Source organism: Adiantum capillus-veneris, chromosome 21 (assembly GCF_014529385.1).
Source record: "Adiantum capillus-veneris isolate H3 chromosome 21, ASM1452938v2, whole genome shotgun sequence".
Taxonomy (NCBI): domain Eukaryota; kingdom Viridiplantae; phylum Streptophyta; class Polypodiopsida; order Polypodiales; family Pteridaceae; genus Adiantum; species Adiantum capillus-veneris.
The window spans coordinates 56,110,697-56,132,857 of NC_140951.1; the positions used below are offsets into that span (position 1 = coordinate 56,110,697).

Below are 22,161 nucleotides of genomic sequence, written 5' to 3' on the forward strand. Positions count from 1 at the left end.
CTAGAGGTTTTGGACTTTTAAAGGGCAAATCTATAATCTAATTTTTTTTTTAATGGGAGGCTTTTATGTTTTAATATGCCTAAGTGAAATTTTAGATCACCTTGTTGTTTTAAAATGCCAAGATGAGTTGACTATTAGTGCCTTGGAGCAGTTTAGAAAAAAATTGTGGTCAAATGTATTTTAATCGACTAAAATTGTAAAATCTTGGTTAGATTTTGCGCTTGCCTTCAAGAAAACCGAGGATTTTACACAAGTTTTAGTGTAATTATCGGCAAATAATTTCAAATTTTGACCTAAAAATCAAGAGAATTTCAAGTTTTCCCTTGTTGTTACTGATGAGAAAAAGTGTATTTTTCTAGCCCTGCCTCGGCTTATTTTCTTCCTTTAAGAGGCCAGTTGCACCAATACCAATGGGGGGTAGTGGGGAGAAGGAAACAGCTGAGGTTGCACCTTACTAGAGATTTGAGGAAGAGTTTTTTCTAGAGTGGATGGAGCTTGCATGAGTAACTTGGTTTCAAGTTTCCTCAATAACGACACCGCTGTAACTTGTTTATTACCTCTAGGAGCTAGCTTAAATGGTTGAGCATTCATCCTCCATGACCCAGGTCATGGGTTTGAATGCGGCCAAGTGACCATGGTAGCACTTATGGATGCCCGTGTAGCAAAACGCACGAGAAAGTGTTTTGCTACCAAAAAAAGAAAAAACTTGTTTATTACCCCTCACTTATAGATAGTCTCCACCATGATAAGAAGGTGGGGTCTAGTGGTAAAGGTGATGGGCTCTAAGCGTACCCACTATGGTTCAACCCCTGAGACGTGGGTGTGGGTGAGTGGGTGCAATCACGTAAAACTAGTCGAAGCTTTGAACGGCTTTTTTTTTTTTTGGCGGGGTCTTTATCATAGAATATCTTTGGTTCCTTGATGAGGTGGGCCTTGTCTTTATGTTGCTCATCGATAAAGCTACTTGTGGTATGTTGTACGTTTTTGAAATACAGGCCCACCAATGAAAAACCCACAAAAAAAAAACCCCATCCTTACTATATGCCCACAAAATACAGATATATCCACAGGCAAAGCTGCAATGGAGAGCTTGAGCTTGATACAAGGCAAAGTTGAGATTGCCAAAGAAGGCCTGGTTGATAGTATTTCCCACTCCGTTGCCACTGCCCTCGGTTTCAAAATCAATTTGCAGCTTGTTAGCCTTACCGTCGACCCAGGTACGTCTTCTTGACCTCATCTACATCCACAACGACACATTGCGGTTGCGCATGTTCATGGGTCAAGCATAGTTTAGCTTTAGCAATTTAAGTATGTTCAACCCACATCAAATGCATGCATAGGATGCACTGGCAATGTAAGTATATTGATCTCACAGCATGATTTGGATCATTGTGTGTGTGTGTGTGAGAGAGAGAGAGAGAGCAGTTTCTGTGCTTACATACCAATGCCTTTGCAGCAACCGCCACTGGCCAGCGCAGCGCCATCCAGAATCTGAAAATTGGAACTCGCCTGCCAAGCTTCTTGACCACACCAGCTCAGAAAATCAACAAGGATTCATACCTCTTTCCTCTCTGTTTTAGCGTGGCTCAAGACTTCGCCACACCAGGAGCCATTCTTCTGGACAGTGAGTTCGAGCTTGAGTTCTTTCTCGAGTCCATCAGGCTTCAGCTACCGGGCTTGCGAAGTGAGATTCTCTTCCCAGCAAAATTTTGGATCAATCAGTCCAAGTTATATGCTGGATCCCGCATACTCTTTGCTGATGAGGTATCTACCTAAGTTTCTTGAGACTGCTTGGGGGCTAACTGCATGGGAAGCTGTCTGTCTGTGAGAATTGCTGGCATTGATAGTTGTCGGGGTTCTCTTTGAGTGACTGACGGGCACACGCAGATACACGCAATCATTAAGCATACCCACAAGCTAGACCAACACAAATATGCATTCATCATGCCTTATAGCATGTCACAAGCGGCTTGCAGGCAAAGAGGCATGAAAGGTTGGTGTAGGAGTGTGCGTATTTGTCATCACTTCTGTGCAAAGGTGGCCACGACTCATCAGTAGAGCTCATAGAGACATCATCTGAAACTGCTGAATTCCTAACAATACCCCTCAAAGCTTTTGTGGTTCTTCAGGAGGTGCGGCAAATGGGGTGCACATTGTACAACACCCCCCCCCCCCCCCCCCCCTTTACTTCATTCACCAGGTGCTAGAAAGATCCATGGGCAGGCAGTTCATATTTTTTACTGCTTATGGCTTGAACAACTACTGCTTATGCGTGTTTCTCCATGAAAGATATTCAACTTCATTGAGACTCGTTGCTGATCGATGGTTGCATCGATTTGTTCAACACAAAAGGAAGGATGGAAAGATACTTCCCACCTGTTCAATTCAATATTTCAATAATGGGAATGTTGAAAAAAATGGCGAAAGAAGCATGAAGGAGAGGATTTGATATGCCCTTTACTAGAAATTGATTGCCTTTACAGTGCAAGCTGTTGCAAGACATTAAATTTATCCTGCATTTTCCTAAGCTCATACACACCGCGGCAGCGCAAGCTTTTAGTCATTGATGCACTGACGGTTGTATTTTGTGTTCAGGCTTATCTTCCTTGTGACACACCAAAGGGGCTAGAGAAATTAAGAAGAGAGGAGCTGGCATATCTTAAGGGTAATGACACTGGAGCACGAAAAACAGGAGAGCGTATATACAGCTATGACCTTTACAACAATCTTGGAAATCCAGATTCAAGTGCAGACCTGGCAAGGCCTGTGCTTGGAGGCTCAAAGGACTTGCCTTATCCTCGAAGATGTCGCACAGGCAGCAAGCACACAGAAGCTGGTAATTAATAGTAACTTTCTCTTGGACAAAAAAAAACATATAAGAATAGACAGTTTGAAATCATACTTAATAAACAGGAAATACAAATCAGGAGCTATCTTAATTATTTATCATTTTGTCAATTTTAAATCCATTGGAAAATTCCAAGGCCTTAAAACTTGTGTCCTTTGCTCACTCATGCAAATTGTGCTGCCTCAACATAATTCAGATCCCAAGTCGGAACCCTCGGAGTCGACTTACTTACCAAGAGATGAGGTGTTTACCACTCAGAAAAATAATGCTATTACAAGCAAAGGGATCGTAGCCACAATTCATGGATTGCAAACTCTGATTGGTGGAGAAAAGCCATTCAAATCACTCGAAGAAGTCTATGGTCTCTATGCTGGAAATCTCGACCCTTCCTTGTCATCCAAGTACTCACAAAGCGATGGAACCCTATTCAAGTTTCCACCACCTATTGTCGCTCAAGGTAGAAAAAGCAGTTTTTATTTGAAATAATCAATAAATGTTTGTAGTGCAAAGAAATAATCCGCGTGTGGGCGAGAACAACAAAATAACAAGCATGACAACAAAAACTTCATACCATCATAATGGACACATTATCCCAAATTTTAAAACAATAGATTGATCAAACACTGAAGTCCTTGATGTCTAATGGTCGATGTCGATGAACACTAGGTATGAATACCTGCTCCTACATACAAAATGAATAAAGCTTCAACATGCATGGTTTTCACTAAATACTTCCGACATCCTCACTGACGTCATTGATGTTCAATGATCGATGTAAAATTAGCTATTCACACAGGCTCCCACACACACATGTATCAATATATGCTCCTACATACACATATCCGTGGCAGATACGTGCATGCCCAAATTGCTCAACTAATGTACCTGTTACATCTTCGCAGCAAACAAGCAAGCATGGATGAGTGATGAAGAATTTGCCCATCAGAGGCTAGCTGGAATGAATCCCAACATGATTCGAAGGCTGAAGGTTTAGGGCCTGCCCTTTACTGCTGAAAAAACCGAGCTACAAAAAAGCTTTGCTTTGGTTCTTCATGTTTTCTGCTGCAAGCAGGAATTTCCACCGAAAAGTACTTTGAATACGGATGTCCATGGGCGAGAAAAGTGCACAATAACAGAGAACCATCTCGAAGGGCGACTTGAAGGGCTAACTGTCCAACAGGTAAAAATAGCTAGAAAATGTAAGTGTATGACCAACAATCACTCTATTTGCAAAAAACACAAGCTTGAGATAAAAATAAGAGGAGAATTCAAAAGAATAAAGATTCAGTGCTTCAATGATAGAATGAAAATGCTATCTGTAGGTAGGAACTGAGGAACTGACAAATTTGAGGACACAAGAAACAACCCATTAGTAAGAAATATGTCCTTCACTTCAATTGGAATAAAAATAGTTGCATCAAATTGTGGGAAGACCTGCAATCTATATTTATTGTCCCCCGTCTTCTAGAAGGGAGTCATAACCGGCCCAACCAGCCCATACAACACCCTTTGGCTTCTGCATTTTAGTTTATAAGAGAGGCTAAAACACTCTAAAAGCCATTAGAGCAAGGCACACAAGAAAAAGGACCAAAATAAACTAAATCACCTTATTCGTTTCTAAACAAACCCCACAAAAGATAAAAGGAAACCATAATTTACTTGGAATTCTTTTGAAAAGGATTAGGGCCCCCCAATCTCGGAAAAATAAAAATCCTTCCAAAACATCTTAAATGGATAAGTGAAGGGTGAGTTTAGGAAATGAAAAGACACATGAAGGTGGAAAGTTAAAAGACTTTTTGAGTACAAATAAAGAGGTGGTCGAGTGCACACTGGTACATTTGTGTTTCCCTTCTCCTTTATTTCCTCTTCAACGTTTTCTTCTCATTAGAGTATCTTTGCACTATGTAGGTAGTGAAGCTTACTTGACTGAAACTTTGAAATAAGTATGCCTAAGAAATTCTAATGTAAACTGAAGACCAGATTGAGAAACTACTACAAACAGACCTAGAAAAAAGACTAAATTGAGAAACTACTACGTACAGACCTAGAAAATAATGTAAGCCAATGTACACAAGAAGATTTAGAAATTTTCTCATGTAGGAAAACGGAATCTTTGTTAGTGTTTTTCATACAATGCATAACATCATGAGCTTCTGCTCGAGAGGCACCGCATACCTAGCTAGGTAGGATTGGGGCAAGGGACCCCCGGCCCCCCCCACCGGGCCGGCGGTCCCCTACCCCCAATCGTGGGTTGGTGGTCCCTTGCCCTCAATCCTACCTAGCTAGGTATGTGGTGCCTCCCTTACAGAAGCTCATGATGTTGAGATAAGTCACAATATGGGAAATATTGTGAGAATTTGTCCAAAACTTCTTGTGGTAAGGTAAAGACTAAAATGAGAAACTACTTAGAAAATAGTCATAACATGTGACATCATGGCACTTAAGGTTCTCACCATCGCCTGTGTTCAGTTTAACAATTTAAGTTTCTAGAAAAATGAAAACATTTTGTAGAACAGAGAAATGGCATAACACTAAGATGGTGAAGTTCAATGTATGACACAACCACTGCCAGGCATTGGACGAGAAGCGACTATATATCTTGGACTACCATGATTCCTTCATCACACCTTATGTTGCCAAGATTAATGAGGGAGAAGGCAAGGTCTATGCATCCAGAACTCTCTTCTTCTTGACAAAGGCAGGAGTGCTGATACCTATAGTAATTGAGCTACTCTTGCCTCCCAAGCTTCGGCCTTCTGACAATGCATCCTGGACAAATCGAGTCTTTCCCTCTCCAATGTCTGGAAAGACTGATTGGCTATGGCAGCTTGCTAAGGGGCATGTGGCGCTCGTCGATACTTGCCATCAACATCTCTGCTCTCACTGGTATTGCAACTCTACATTGTGATAAGCTTTTTTGCGGCCTTGATCTTGATTTTCAATCTAGAAAATACACACATCTTTCACTCTTTAAAGCACTAAACCCCACCTTCAAAACATTGAGCTTTAGATGAAAATTTTGCTACAAAATATGAGGACCCCTCAATTTCCAAGAAATAAAAACCCTTTCACAACATCTCAAATGCTTTAAATTGCATCAAATAAAAATAAATCCATCCGTTTTTGCTTTGTAGGATAAAAACTCATGCAGGCATGGAGCCGTTCATCATTGCAACAAGAAGGAACCTAAGTGCCATCCACCCAGCCGCTAAGTTTTTGTCTCCGCACTTTAAGGACACCATGGGTACAAATCAAGCAGCAAGGGCAGCCTTCCTCAACGGTGGTGGCTGCATAGAAAAAAGTTTTGTCACTGGCAAGTACTCCAATGAGGTGTCTTCCATAGACTACAAACAATGGCGGTTTGATGAGCAAGCCCTACCAAAAGATTTGCTTGCACGGTAATTGCTTTTGTAATCTGATGCGAGGTTCAAACAGAAACAAGCTGACATCTATAAGTTTGTGTGTGTGTGTGCGTGCGTGCGTGAGAGAGAGAGAGAGAGAGAGAGAGAGAGAGAGAGAGAGAGAGAGAGAGTGTTAAAAGTTTCTGTTGACGCAGAGGAATGGCCGAGCTAGACAAGAAGGCAGAGCATGGGCTAAAATTGTACATTGAGGATTATCCATACGCCAATGATGGGTTAAACCTATGGGCAGCCTTAGAGAAATGGGTCACGGAGTACACTGATATATACTATCAGGATGACAAGGCTGTCGAAAAGGATGAAGAGCTTCAGGCATGGTGGACAGAAGTGAGGGAAGTCAGGCACGGGGACCACAAGGATGCAAAATGGTGGGCGAAACTGGTGACAAAATCGGCTCTGATAGAAACAATTTTGACAATCTTGTGGGTAGCAACGGGCCTACATGGAGTGGCAGGTTTCGGACAATACCCATTTGCAGGGCTTATGCCCAACTGCCCAACAATGGGAAGGCGCCTCATACCCGAGGAGGGCTCTGCAGAATACAAGGAGCTCATGGGCAATCCAGAGACCTTCTTTTTATCCTCATTTTCGACTCGCACAGAAGCAGCATCAACTATGGAGACATTTGAAATAACTTCTCAGCATTTGGGCGAGGAGGCTTACCTTGGCGGCGATGGGGATGACCCTCCTTCCAGCAATGCCCGCGTGGTTGCTGCTCACCAGCGCTTTCGAGCTTCCATCGCTGCTTTACATGATATCATCCTTGCACGCACCACAAACCCTACACCACACCGCGCAGGACCATCTCAAATGCCCTTTTCCCTTTTGCTTCCCTACTCACCCCCAGGCCTCACTGGTCGTGGTCTTGTGAAGAGCATTTCCATTTGAGCTTGCCGGTGTCTCGTTGCGCTGAAAAACAGAACTTCGCGTGCGGGCGTCTTACCTGTCTGTGTGTCTAAATAAGAAGAGTTCAACTGCGGTGGATTGAATTCAAGACTTTTTGTGTTCCTGCTATCTCGCCATGGTTGACCCATTGTGTCACCATGCACACTAAAGTCAGTTCTACAACAAGCGGAGAAGTGAAGCTAAACTTCACAAGGGCTTGCCATGTGTCAGTGGTAAGATAATGTAAGTGATGGAATGATCAAACCAATAACAATAGTTTGTCCCGCATGAGAATTCGTTTGCTCTTGAGTTGACCCACATGAGATTCAATGTTGAGTAATTTATTGTCGTTGGTTCTTTGATGATTTGTTTGAATCCATACAATGCCATGTAATGTTGTAGAGAGATACAACAACTATTGCTATTGTTTAATGCATCTATATTGAAATCTCCTGCAATAATGGTTTTCGTGGTCATATCCAATGCATGCAAAATTTTCTTCAGTGCTTCGTAAAGGGATGAGAGTTTCGATCAAGGATGTCTCTATAATGAAACGATGTTTAATTTCTTGCTGCTTACAATAAACATGCTCAATGAAACAATTTCAATTCCGTCTGATATTAATATATTTGTGTCAATAAAGCGATACATACTGGTTGGTCTGTTATTATAATCCATCAGAATCTCCCAAGATCCTTTTGCTTCTCTCCTTCTGCTGCAGTTTTCAAAAACGTATGTATGGTGTTCGAACACGGATGATGGAAATGTATACTCTTCACAACCTGAACTGACCATTCAGCCCGTGTTCACACGATGTCAACTTCTACATCTGTTTGAATTAAAAAAAGAATAGTTGGCCTGGCTGGACAGGGCTCCTTCTCTCTCTTACTTCCTGCACGTAGTATGCTTGCACGAGGAGGCGCGGGCGAAGATGAGGAAGATGGAGGTGCTGACAATGGCGAGGATGCAGCTGTGCCCCTTCGTTGAGCCTTTGTTGCTCCTCGCCTCATGCGCCTTCGCCTTTGATACAAAGCATCTTCACAAGATTCTTCATATTCAACCATTTTTTGAAATGTGTCCGACATACTTATTCCTGTGCAGCATAAGAACACCTGATGGTCCTTCAGAGGATATACAATCAAATTCAGGAAATGTGTTTCTTGGTTTTTCTGTGTGTGTTTCTTGGATGCACAGAATGATTGATGACATACACTACAAGAGGTTGTGTGCTCTTATGACGCTTTTAGCGACGGAAATACGTTGGGTTTTTATAACCCCCAACGTCGCTAAAAGCGTCGATACGGGGACGTCGCTATAACAGTCGCTATAGGCGTCGCTATAATCGTCGCTATAGCGACGCTTATAGCGACGTTTGCAGGCCATCTATAGCGACAATTATAGCGACGCTGCAGAGCCTTATATAGCGACGTCCGTGAGGAAAAAAATTTGGTGACAGGGCATTGAATGCGCTGCCACCCATCAACCATATTGAATGTTTCATTAAAATTGATTCACCTTTGAAAAAAAGTGAAAAGGTAGATATAGACCCAAAATAGTCACCCACAAGACAATATAACCATTAACTTCATCATCCATAGTACGTATTGTTTGCAAAATAAAGATATAAAACTGACAAACGTGAATTGATGAAAGTAAATCAATGACAATTGTACACATAGGCAAAATCACTTGATTGTTAAACTTTGCAAATGTAATAGCTACAAACCATTGTCATTATTGAAAAAATATACATGTTTTTCAAACAGACGTATAAAAGTCATCTCATGATACATAAGCTATGACAAAAAGAAACCAATGCTATCTAGCTACGGCTAAACTGACGTCGTCTAATCGAACGTCTCATCGCGTACAAGCGGCGTTTCTGTCGGATTCTGCAAAAAAAAAAACAAAAAAAACTTTTTGTAAGTATAAACATATAGCGACGTTTATAAAACAATACAACAAATAGAAAAGAGTAAACCCTAATACTAACCATGCCGCCGCGAGAACTCAGAATGTCCATCAGGGCGTTTAAGCCCTTCTTGCCTGCGTGCTCGCGCTCGTACGGTGTGGGATCACGTCCTGTCATCGACCACTATCAAAACATACAAAGAATCCATATTGTTAGAATTTAAAAACCCATAAACCCTAAACTATCAAACATAGAGAGGAATGCAAAAACACTTACAAAATCGGCCTCAAATGATGCCCACCCGCCGCTCCCCAAGTGGTGCGAGCTCCCTGCCTCTACTCGTGCTTTGGTTGCCTCCTTTTGTTGCTTCCACTTGTCGGGATTCTCGCGTACTGCTTTCTTCGCATTCTTCCAATCTTCTTTGGCCAGCCAATCTGGTCTGTTCCATCCATGCTTGATTGCTTTTGCACTTCGGAACGCTTGTGCTTGCAGTATTCGCGCATTCGAACCTTCATCACGTCTTCATTGAAGCGCTCATCCCGTGTTGGAACGGGAAACTCGTCATGAAGAATGCTGATGACTCCGTCTTTTAAATCATTCGGTACATCACTCTAGCTATTTAGTATGTAGTGTCTAAACAACTGAGAGCAAAGACCGCGCATGCGCGAAATCACCTTCTTGCCTTCATCATCCAAGATAATGCCGCCGCTGAAGTCGACGGAGTAAGGCAAGCCCTCTCGCCGCTCACGCATGAACTTGGGTGTCCCGGCAGGGGTCTCTAGCGGTGTGTCGACGGGGGTACGGATGTCAGGTGTCTCCGCTGGAGTCTAAGTGGAACCACAGGTTGTGGCTGAGCCTGAGCCACCTATTGTGCGTAGATCTGGACGTGTCACGCGACCTCCTGATAGGTTTGTTCCATCTATGAACTATGTCATGTTGACTGATTGCAATGAGCCTTCATGTTACAAGGAAGCAGTGCAAATGAAGGACTCCGGGAATTGGCAATTGGCCATGCAGTCAGAGATGACAGCTCTGCATAAAAACCAGACATGGAAGCTAGTTAAATTACCACGGGGCAAAAAGGCTCTACCCTGTAAATGGGTTTACAGGTATAAGATCACCGCTCATGATAGTCAACCAAAGTACAAAGCAAGGCTTGTTGCCAAGGGCTTTAAGCAAGAACAAGGCATTGACTTTGATGAAGTCTTCTCTCCGGTGGTCAATATGACTACATTGAGATGCTTTCTTGCATTGGTTGCCATATTAGATTTGGTGTTGCACCAAATGGATGTCAAGACAGCGTTCTTGCATGGTGATTTAGATGTGGAAATTTACATGCAGCAGCCAGAAGGGTTTGTTGAGAAAGGCAAGGAAGATTGGGTATGCCAGTTGTTAAAGAGTCTTTATGGCTTAAAACAATCACCGAGGGCATGGTACCATAAATTCCACAAGTTTATGCTTTCTCAAGGCTACAAACGTAGTGAGTTCGATCACTGTCTATATACAAAGAAGGCTAAGGATGGCAGTTGGCTGATCCTTATTTTGTATGTGGATGACATGTTGATTGCTGGCAAGCACTTGGAAGAAATTTCAGCTTTGAAGTCAAAGATGGAAAAATCGTTTGACATGAAAGACATGGGTGAGGCAAGTCATATACTTGGTATGCGCATTGAGAGAGACAGATCAAAGAAGTTGATTTGGTTATCTCAAACAGAGTATATTGACAAGGTTTTGCAACGTTTCAATATGGAGAAGGGAAAGGCATTGAGTGTTCCATTGCCACCATATGTGAAACTTAGCAAACAAGATTGTCCTGTGTCTGAGGAAGAACAGGCTGAAATGGATAAGATTCCATATGCGTCTGCAGTGGGTAGTTTGATGTATGCAATGATTGCTACTCGCCCAGACATTGCATTTGCAGTGGGAGTAGTAAGTCGATACATGTCAAACCTAGGCAAGAAACATTGGGAGGCAGTGAAAGGAATATTGAGATACCTGAAAGCTACAAAGAGTATGCGTATATGCTATGGGAGTGAGGAGCTAAGTGTAAAGGGTTTTACAGACTCAGATTATGCAGGTGACTTAGACAACCGAAGGTCTACGTCAGGGTATGTCTTTACATTGGCTGGTGGAGCAGTATCATGGCGTTCTAGATTACAAGATTGTGTTACTCAGTCTACTACAGAGGCTGAATATGTTGCAGCATCAGAGGCATGCAAAGAATCAATTTGGCTTAATCAACTAGTAACAGATTTGGGAATCAAAGAAGAGATGCCTGTGTTATATTGTGATAGTCAAAGTGCTATACAATTGGCTCGCAATCCAGTTTATCACTCAAAGACAAAGCATGTGGATGTGAAGTATCATTTCATCAGGGAAATTGTTGGAATTAGGGTTGCAGAGAAACACACACAGCTTGGAGAAGACGAAGGAAGCTCAAGGCACACAATAGAGAGTGTATTCCTTAGTGTGCAATGGAAAGATAGATAGCCCTAGAGTGATGGGCGTATATACAATGCACGGGGGAAAAAACCTCCTAAAGAGGGAAAAAATGCCCCGGCGGTCCTAGTGTGTTCACACACATCACTACCACATGTATATGGTAACAAATCCCCCCTGGAGTGATGCGGTGAACGAGAGCTGGCACATGAGTAAAGGGAAGTGCCATGCCCTGAGGACAGGATCAGTCCACAAAGGGGAGTAAGCCCAAAGCTTTGCGGAAAGCTTCAAGCTTCTCACGAGACAATGCCTTTGTGAAAAGATCTGCAAGGTTGTCCTGTGTTGGCACATAAGCCAAGCTGATCTCTCCTGCTGAGAGCCTCTCCCTGACATAGTGGTAATGCACCTCAATGTGCTTTGTGCGAGCATGAAAAACTGGGTTCCTCGCAACTGCCAATGCGCTGTGACTGTCAGTGTAGATAGTGTTGGCAGTGTCCTGTCCAACACCCAAGTCAGCCATAAGGCGTCTGAGCCATACACACTCAACCGTAGCTGTGAAGACTGCCCTGTACTCAGCCTCACAACTCGAAGTGGCCACAGTAGGTTGCTTCTTGCTCAACCATGATATACATGAACTGCCAAGCATGAAACAAAAACCACTTGTGGACACTCGCGTGTCAAAACAACCAGCCCAATCTGAGTCCGAAAAAGCATGTAAGTCTGGCGGCAATGATCCCCCCTTGGGATAAAACAAGCCAAGATGTAAAGTGCCACTAAGGTAGCGGAAAATCCTCTTGACAGCCTGCCAATGCTTAGACCCTGGGCTATGCATAAATCTGCTGACCTGCGAGACTGCAAACTGAATATCTGGCCTCGTGTTGCATACATAAATGAGGCAGCCAACAGCAGTTTGGTAAAGAGTGACATCAGCAGGATCGCCAGCATCATGTAGACTCAACTTCAAACCTGTTTCCATGGGAGTGGCAATAGGTTTGCAATCCTCAAGTCCAAACTTACATAGCAATGTCTCTATGTAACTTTTCTGACACAAGGCAATACCACCATCACACTGCTTAAACTGTATACCCAAGTAATGATGCAACAGCCCCAAATCTTTCATCTTGAAAGTAGCATTCAAATCAGCCTTAAATTCAGCAATATGTCTCTCATTTGGTCCAGTGATCAGCAAATCATCAACATAAAGAACCACAATGAGAAATACATCATCCTCACGCTTTACATACAATGTGCTTTCTGTTGGACTGTTACGAAAGCCTCGTTTAACCAAATGAGTGTCAGCTTTCTCATACCAAGCACGAGGAGATTGCTTCAACCCATACAAAGCCTTCTTACATTTGCACACTTTGTCCTCTTGTCCTTTTATGACAAAACCGCGAGGCTGCGTTACATAAACTTCCTCAAATATGTCACCATTCAAGAAAGCAGTAACAATGTCTGATTGATGTACATCCCAACCAAAATGAGCTGCCAATGCACATAGAAAACGCACAGTAGTCATACGACAAGTGGGAGCAAAAGTCTCTTCATAATCTATGCCTTTTTGTTGTGCATAACCCTTTGCAACAAGTCGAGCCTTATGGCGATCGATCTCACCATCCGGCTTGCGTTTCAACTTGTAAACCCACTTCGTACCAATGGCCTTTTTGCCAGGAGGCAAATCACATAAAGTCCATGTGTCATTCTCTATAAGTGCATCATATTCTGATTTCATGGCAGCAATCCAATTTTCTGAATTCTGTGCTTCATCAAAGGACAGAGGCTCCTCAACATCATGTAAACTAGACACAGCCAAAGCATAACAATCTGATGCATAAGATGCATGGCGAGAGCCTGAACGAGTACGACTAGATAAAGGTGCATCCAATTTACTGTCACGCAAAGTGTGCACCAGCCATTTTGGCATACCTCTAGCCTGCTCTTTTTCAGCCCTTTCCTCATCAAGTACATCATGTACATCTGCATCAGTAATAGGCTGTTCTAAAACATTTTCAGAAACCCCCATAGGCTGTACATTTGCCTCATTGGAACTTACATTCGTATTTCCACCACTGAAAAGAGGCAACAAAGTGTCATAAATGTCCTGTGAGCTTACATTACTGTCTCTAGTACATGACAGCAAGGGTTGAACAGAATCTTCCACAAACACTACATCCCGTGAAACCAGAATACGTTTTGTTTGCGGATGATACAACCTGTAACCTTTGCTTTCAGCACTATAACCAACAAAAATACATTTGACAGCCTTATCATCCAATTTTCTGCGCTGCACTTGTGGCACCAAAGCATATGCCAAACAGCCGAAAACACGCATGTGCTCAATAGAAGGTTTTCTATCATGCCATGCTTCATATGGAGTAATAGACTGCAAAGCTTTCGTAGGACACCTGTTAAGTACATAAGTGGCACACATGATGGCCTCAAGCCAAAAAGAATGCGGCAAAGCTTGACTTTTGACCATACATCGTGCCATTTCCGTTAGTGACCTGTTTTTCCTCTCAGCAACACCATTTTGCTGAGGTGTATAAGGCACTGTACATTGGTGTTTTATCCCACGACTAGCCAGAAATGCATTAAATTCATGAGACATATACTCCCCCCCTCGATCGGAACGGAGGGTGCCCATAGTACATTTTGAGACATTTTCAGCCATAGCCAAAAATTGTTTGAAGCACATAAAAACTTCGGACTTTGCTTTAAGCGGAAATACCCATGCATGCCTGGAGTAATCATCAATGAAAGTCACGAAGTACAGGTAATTGCCCAAGGACGGAGTTTGCATGGGCCCACAAACATCACTATGCACAAGCTGCAACCTGCATGTGGCCCTAACTGAACCATCCTTTGGAAACTTAGAACGCTGCATTTTACCCAGAATACAGCCTTCACAAACATGTTTGATAGGTGCTTCAAGAGGCGGCAAAGAAGCAACCATATCAGATTTCTGCAAACGCAGCAAACTGGCAAAATTCAGATGACCAAAACGTGCATGCCAAAGTTTTGCATCTGAAATAGCCCTTGAATCTGCAACAGCATTTGCAAAATTTTGTCCACACTTGTCATACAAAGTGAGCTTATACAGCCCACGGCACAAAAGCCCAGATGCAACAATTTCATCACCAAAACTGAGATCATGAACTGTACATCTGTCATCCACAAATTTGACTACAAGTCCAAGTCTAGCAAGTGCGGATACAGACAATAGATTCTTCTTGATCCCAGGTACATAAAGTGCATCAACAAGTGTGAAGGAACTGCCATTAGCAGCAGTGAGCACAATCTTTCCAACTCCCTGAACTGGATAAGAGGCGTTGTTGGCACAAGTGACTGAATTCCCATGAGGGACAGACTCGAGAGAGGTAAACAATTCACGATGTGAGGTAATGTGCTTTGTAGCACCACTGTCGAAATACCACACATGTGAATCTGCAGCAACTGACAAGCATGCATCATGGACAGCAGGATTGTAAGTGCACTCTGCGCTAAAAGCCCATTCTGCATCGACATCAGCATCACAATCTCCTTTCACAGAAGACTCAACAATGGCTGCATTTGTAGTGGAACCAGCATTTGCAGTGGAACCACCCTCTTTCTTCTTAGCCTCTTTGGCCTTCAACTTAGGACACGACTTGATCAAGTGATCATTGGCTTTACAATAATGGCAACGCATCTTCTTTTTGCCCTTATCACCAGAATTGCCAGACGAAGTGCTGCCAGCAGAAGCATTAGGAACAGAAATTTTGCCACTCCCAGTAGAACCATAAGAAGTGGCTGCATTACTGTTACCACCCTTTCTTTGAGAAGCAATAAAAGCCTGTTCAACTGCACGCTGCCTAGTCCTGTTTTTTCTAGAAAGTGACTCTTGCAACAGCAATGTGCATAATGCATCAAACTTGACAACTTCAGGATTTCCTTGGGTCATCAGTCTCCAAGTACTAGCAAAAGTCTGGTAGGAATCTGGTAAGGCATCAAGAACAGTCTGCACAAGGGAACTGTCAGAAATGACTTCACCTGCAGAAATGAGTTGCTCATTGATATCCTTGACACTAGCAAGGAAAGTGTCCATATCATCTTCCTCATGCATAATCTTCGACTCTAGCTCTTTACGCAGCAAAGCAATTTTAGCCTCATTGCGGCTTGCATAAAGACCTGCTAGAATATCCCAAGCCTGTTTTGTAGATTTTGCTGAACGGATGTGAGGAATAATGGTGCGCTTCACAGACAACGCAATCAATGCATGAGCCTGCGCATCCTTAACATCCCAACGAGCTTGTTCTGCTGTAGGCAAAACAACTCTAACAGCTGCAATCCTTGCAGCAAGACCTGCAACATCCTCAATATCGCCTACATCTTCAGAACCAAGACGTACATCAATGCCCTGCACAATGTTCCAGACACCTTTTGACACAAGAACGTGTTGCATCATATAAGCCCACATAGGGTAGTTGTCCCCATCCAACCTGTCCTCAGCAGCAAACATCTTGAACACATCTGTGTTGTTGTTGTCAGCCATGGTAAATGCTGCACCTGATGTGAAAACTGCCCGAAAATAGGAGAAATGGAGCGGAAACAACTTGTGCTATATAGCACAAATCGTAGAAGACTATAAGGCACCTGTTATGCAGAAAACGGCACTGACAGAAAATCTGCACAAAATGACAAAATAACCTGTGCAGTACTGCCCGTAGTGGAAACGGAGGCCGAAATGAGCCCAAATCAAAATTCTGAGCAGACCAAGCTCTTCGAGCTCTCCCAAAATATTTGTCGACGTGCGAACGCTTGCCAAAGCTCACTGAAATCGGAGAAAGTGAGCAGGCGTGTGCTGGAGCAGCTGGCGACTAAGCCCGGGAGGACGTGACCTGCTCTGATACCAATTGTTGGAATTAGGGTTGCAGAGAAACACACACAGCTTGGAGAAGACGAAGGAAGCTCAAGGCACACAATAGAGAGTGTATTCCTTAGTGTGCAATGGAAAGATAGATAGCCCTAGAGTGATGGGCGTATATACAATGCACGGGGGAAAAAACCTCCTAAAGAGGGAAAAAATGCCCCGGCGGTCCTAGTGTGTTCACACACATCACTACCACATGTATATGGTAACAGAAATGCTCGAGGATAAGCAACTTCAGCTTGTCAAAGTTCACACCACAGAAAATCCTGCTGATCTACTTACAAAAGGACTTCCCTCAGAGAGCTTTGCGCATTTTCGCAAGCAGTTAGGTGTAGGGTAGAACATCACTTCTCTACATCTCTTGTATATTAGCTTGTATAGTAGCTTCTCTCACACTTAAAGTACCACATTGGACTTTAAGTGGGAGGTTGTTGGGGTATAAAGCCCAGTGTGGTCGCCCAGATAAGTGGGCGGGCCGCCAGGTATGTACACATATTCTTTTGTAAAAACCTAATAAGAACTCACTATGCTCTACACATTACAGTAGAGCGAGTTCACCATATCGTCGTGCTCTTCTTCTCGCACTCTCTCTCTCTCTCTCTCTCTCTCTCTCTCTCTCTCTCTCTCTCTCTCTCTCTCTCTCTCTCTCTCTCTCTCTCTCTCTCTCTCTCTCTCTCTCTCTCTCTCGCGTCGCACTTCCGCTCGTACTCCTTCAGAAAATGATAAGTACAAAAACAACTCAGTTTTAAAATTATCTTTATACAATGTTTATACGAATGAAGCCTCATTCCAGTATACAAATATCAGAAGTACTTCCCTTGCAATAGGTGTATGTGTAATCATGTGTGGACAACTGCTTAAAGCTTAGTCCAAAGTATTTATATTTAAAAGGTATTTTATTATCCCAGATTTATTTTTTAGCATAAATACTATTCTAATTAAAAGGCCATAACCCCTTCTAATCCAAGTGCCTCATCCCCCCATCATTCTTATCAGTCTTTTTTTCTTTACTAAATAAGTGAAGCTCCATATCCACTTGCTTTCCTTTTAAAGAAAGAAAATTTAAGCCATAAAGTAAAGAAGCCTAAAAAAAATTTTAATTTCGTAGTTCAAGAGTATCAAATTAGCTTTTGTTTGTTTTTTAGGACAGATATAGTTTACAACCATTAGGGTTTATGGAATCCAACCTTCCCAAGTTTGTATGTCACTTACCTTAATTATACTTCTCTGAGAAAACCAAGTGGTACAGAATCATTACTGTAGAGGCGGTATCAAGCCAGACCGAATGCCAAATAATGGAGTGAAAAGGAATAGATGCCTTTATGGTCTTTTTACCAACTACATCTGACCAAGTGAATGCAAAAAATGTATAGTCTCACCTCATCCAAAAACAACCAATAACAAACACGTCTAGCAACATTATGCTACCGCGCCATCCCCCAAAAAGATCCCCAAATAACTATAATCCAAAAAAACCTTATGCAACTGGGCAAAAAAACCCCAAATTTTCATTTAGCCAGTAATTCATGCGGCCAATGTCAAGTTTAGAGAACGCGACTAGTATCTTTAGCAAGGCAAAAAACCAGTAAACATTGGGGTAAACCTCCCTTATCTTAAAAGATTTTCTTGAACAATATGCACCTACAGTTCGTCATATGATCATACATAGATTTAACGGAGTATTGTACTGACAAGCCAAGCGACAAGTACATGTGCATCATATAATGAGATATTTTTTTGAATCCCTCGCCTGCAAGCCAGCTCCCATGCCAAGGGCATTAGAGAGTAGATAATTTCCCGACCAAGGGTAGTAGAGAGTACCTTTCAAACAAAGATGATTACAAGAGGTAAGCTATACTTTGGTAATAAAATAGACAAAGAACTTCTTTGTGCGGAAGGGATTGGAGATAACGGCCAGTGCCAATCCCGAGAATGGCACATAATTTTTTTCAAAAAATTCATTTCATTTGTGGGTTGGGGAGAGAAGGTTTACAAAATGACCCCCTTCAAAGTGTCCAAGGTTGCACGCGCATATGCCATAGCCACGGGAGCTCCTTCCTCTCCCAAGTGATACAATAAGGGGAGAGCATGGTTTAGGTTATATACTCTGAGGTACTAGCCCCTGTGAGCATATGCGGGCTTATCTGCTAGACCCCATACAACCTTAGCAATAAACAAAAAAAAAATCCCACTTCAATCCGGCTTCACTTCCTGCCTCGGTGCCCAATTGCCAAGCTGTTAAAACCTTGTGAAAGCTATCATCATCAACTTCAATCCGCATGGAAATTGCCATATTTTGAGATTTTTGGGCCCGTAAATCGAGGCCTCCAAAATTTGCAAAAACACATGGCATCTCCCTGCATTCTTTTGGCACAAACTTCTAACTGCAATATCTTGGCCCTCGTGATTCCATTTTGGATAGCCCCATACAGTGGACATGACATTCTAGAACTTGGTTGATGCCCAAAATTTCCCAATTGGCACACTTTCTAACACCGGCAAAGTTGGCCCATAACTAGCCGTCGTTAATCCTTCAACTAGACATAACTTTCTCTTAAGATCTCTGATTGACAATCCCAGAAGTCTGGCATGCTCCACAACTCAAGCTCTTCAACCCTATTTGCTGACATAAGCTTTTGCCATTTGTTCATGTCTGCCATATCCATTGAGGATCTGCAAAGCCTTCCAGATTGAATCCATCATAACTTTAGCACGGGAGCTCCGTTTGGGGAGTCATCTAGACCGATTTCTAGAGCACTTTAAACACTACATTCTCGAGCACTAGAACAACACTTAGAACACTTGGACATGCCATCCCAATTGTCCTTTCTCGGAGCCTTCTTGGCCCAAAAAACTACATTATGCATGGATTTTCTATGGCCGCCTGCCCATGCCTTACATACCAACTTTAGCATTTGGCCCCACACTTGTATACATCCATAGCCTTGTATAGCATTCTTTCTAGCACGTTCCAACTTTGTTTGTATCAACGTGTTACGTAACTCAACGTGTTACGTAACTCAACGAGTTACATGGCTGTCAAATGTGGCTCGCAATGCGTGATGCACATGTAACTCGATGAGTTATGTGTTAACCAGTGTGGCAAGTCTTTGTTGACCATTGTGGAGATAAAATTAGAAAGCCCGTGTAACTCAACAAGTTATATGAACATGATGACTTGGTTGTCGCCACATAATTCGACCAGTTAGGTGGCTAAACCAGCCGTGTAACTTGACAAGTTATGTGGCAAACAACTATTCATTCTATAATTCGTCCAGCTTATGTATATTAATTAAAAAATAATGTTTCATGCCTCAAATAGTGTGGCCAATATCTCAATTTTTTTGCTAGACTTCTACTGTGAAAGAGAGAGACTCTAAGTGTGTGTGTGTGTGTGTGTGTGTGTGTGTGTGTGTGTGTGTGTGAGAGAGAGAGAGAGAGAGAGAGAGAGAGAGAGAGAGAGAGAGAGAGAGAGAGAGAGAGAGAGAGAGAGAGAGAGAGAGAGAGAGAGAAAGGGGGAGGGAGAGAGAGAGAGAGCACTCCATAGCCATGAGTAAAGGCAATAGAGCTACAGAGGTCACGTGACATGGGGACAACTAAGCAGTGACGAGGGGATGTGTCGTGTCTGGGAAAATTTTTAGAGGTTCTCTCTCTCTCTCTCTCTCTCTCTCTCACACACACACACACACACACACACACACACAACAATGCACCTACTAATTGACCTCTAGTATTCTCTCTCTCTCTCTCTCTCTCTCTCTCTCTCTCTCTCTCTCTCTCTCTCACACACACACACACACACACACACACACACACACACTTGTTGAATAGCGTACCTATGTTATTCTCTCTCTCTCTCTCTCTCTCACACACACACACACACACACTTGTTAACTATACTTAGCAAGGGTGACATCATCCTTGACTCACACACACTTTTTTGATTCACCCTTGTTTAACCAAGATTCACTTATAGGTTAATGTGTAAATCTATACCTAGCTTTATCTAAGGCCTAACTGTGCAATGGTTGTTAGTAATATTGTCTTGTGGGTGATTGCCTTGCATGGTTACCTTAGACTAAATGGAACTTATATTGTCGTTGATCATTTTATCACTATACTTGGCCTGGTTTAATGACCATCTAGACAGGATTTCCCATATGGCGCGCGCGCACACACACACACACACACTTGGTCACTGTACTTGACTGTGGATGGGGAATTTTTAGGATCTAGCTTTTGTCTTTTCACCTCTTAAGCAAATCAATTGATCAGTGTACTTTGCTTTAAGTGCTACAACTGGCTATAATTTGCTAAGTTTCCTTAACCCATTATGAAGTCATTTTTGCCTACCATCCTACAACTTTTATAATTGCCACTTAATATCCTTAATAGAGTTAATGGTTTTATTGACTTGTGATAATTACTTGGAATATTTACCTTGCTTCGGTCTCAATGAGAGAATATTGCATGGTGTAGCTAGTTTGTTGCATAACCTTGTGAAGGTGTAGATACTACCCTTGCTTATGTTGCACTTATTAGTGAGACTGATGATTTTATTCTAGATGATTACCATAAGTCGATCACTTCATCTAGTTGGAATTGCTTCATCCAGCTACACACATAGTTACACTTTTGTTGTTGATATAGTTGATGGTTATAATGTCTCGAAGGTTATTACCTTGAATCTTTATCATGCACTTCCATCAAAGGGAATTTCTTATGTTTGCTATGCATAAATGAGCTGAATATAGTGTGTGATGGAGGGACTTTTTCTCTTTTCTATACCATGATATGTTGGATTTGAGACTTTTTAATCAATGGTTGTAACCATGTGGGACCTCCCCCCTTTAGGGGTTTGAGTGGATGCTTGGTCCATAAATAAAAGATTTAATTCTTTGGGTCCTTCTCTATTCCTATCTCTATCCTTTTTGCCCCATGTGGGACCTCCCCCTTTAGGGGTTTGAGTGGATGCTTGGTCCATTAATAAAAGCTTTAATTCTTTGGGTCCTTCTCTACTGCTATATGTATCCTTTTTGCCCCATTCACTCTCAGCTTCACTCTCGTGACATCTCCCTTCTCTATGATCTATTGATGTGCTCGGCTTGGTCTCCCTCTCCCTTTGTGGGGCATGTGCTATTCCCTTTCATCATCACCTGGTGTACATGGATGATGTATCAATGCGCTCGGCTTGGTCTCCCTCTACCCTTGTGGGGCCTGTGTTATTTCCTCCCGCCATCACGTGGTGTACCTGGATGATGTATCTATTTTTGATGTGGGTACCCGCCCCTCTGATATATTGATTGGCCACCTCTCGGGGTGCTACAAACCATGAATTCCCTCATTTTTTATCTCTCCTATCCTCTTTCTCCCTCTGCCGACTTGATGTCTGTCTTACTGGGCTACCCTTTGAATTTTGTACAACTTTGCTCCTATGAATTCTGCAAGGCAGCTAGATTCATGGGATATGGAGCATTATCCAAGGATGCTTTATGGAGCCCAACTAGATTCCATCATGAGGATGCTACCTTTTGAAGAGGTGAGAGTGTGCTTATACCCTCACTTAACCTTGATATTCTTTTGTGTTTGCATCCTGTAATACTGTGAATGTGAAAGGGTATAAGGGGTGTTATGCTATGCAAAGGTTCTCTTCTTTAACTTAGAGCTTGCTAGATACACTACCTCTTCACAGGTTTTCTCAAAATCCACTAGTTATTATAAGTATGTAGTTTGACTAAATGGAACTTTT

At 42.5% G+C, this 22,161-nt stretch overlaps 1 protein-coding gene across 1 annotated transcript; it reads left to right on the forward strand.

Moving 5' to 3' along the window:
• Window positions 1-423: 423 nt before the first annotated feature.
• On the forward strand, window positions 424-7,587 carry LOC147430987 (linoleate 9S-lipoxygenase-like). Its single transcript, XM_086493507.1, has 9 exons — window positions 424-1,217; window positions 1,457-1,764; window positions 2,596-2,836; window positions 3,045-3,305; window positions 3,751-3,836; window positions 3,921-4,028; window positions 5,421-5,734; window positions 5,983-6,246; window positions 6,405-7,587. The coding sequence occupies exons 1-9, from the start codon at window positions 1,004-1,006 to the stop codon at window positions 7,153-7,155; spliced, it is 2,547 nt and encodes an 848-aa protein (XP_086349633.1). The 5' UTR covers window positions 424-1,003; the 3' UTR covers window positions 7,156-7,587.
• Window positions 7,588-22,161: the final 14,574 nt, after the last annotated feature.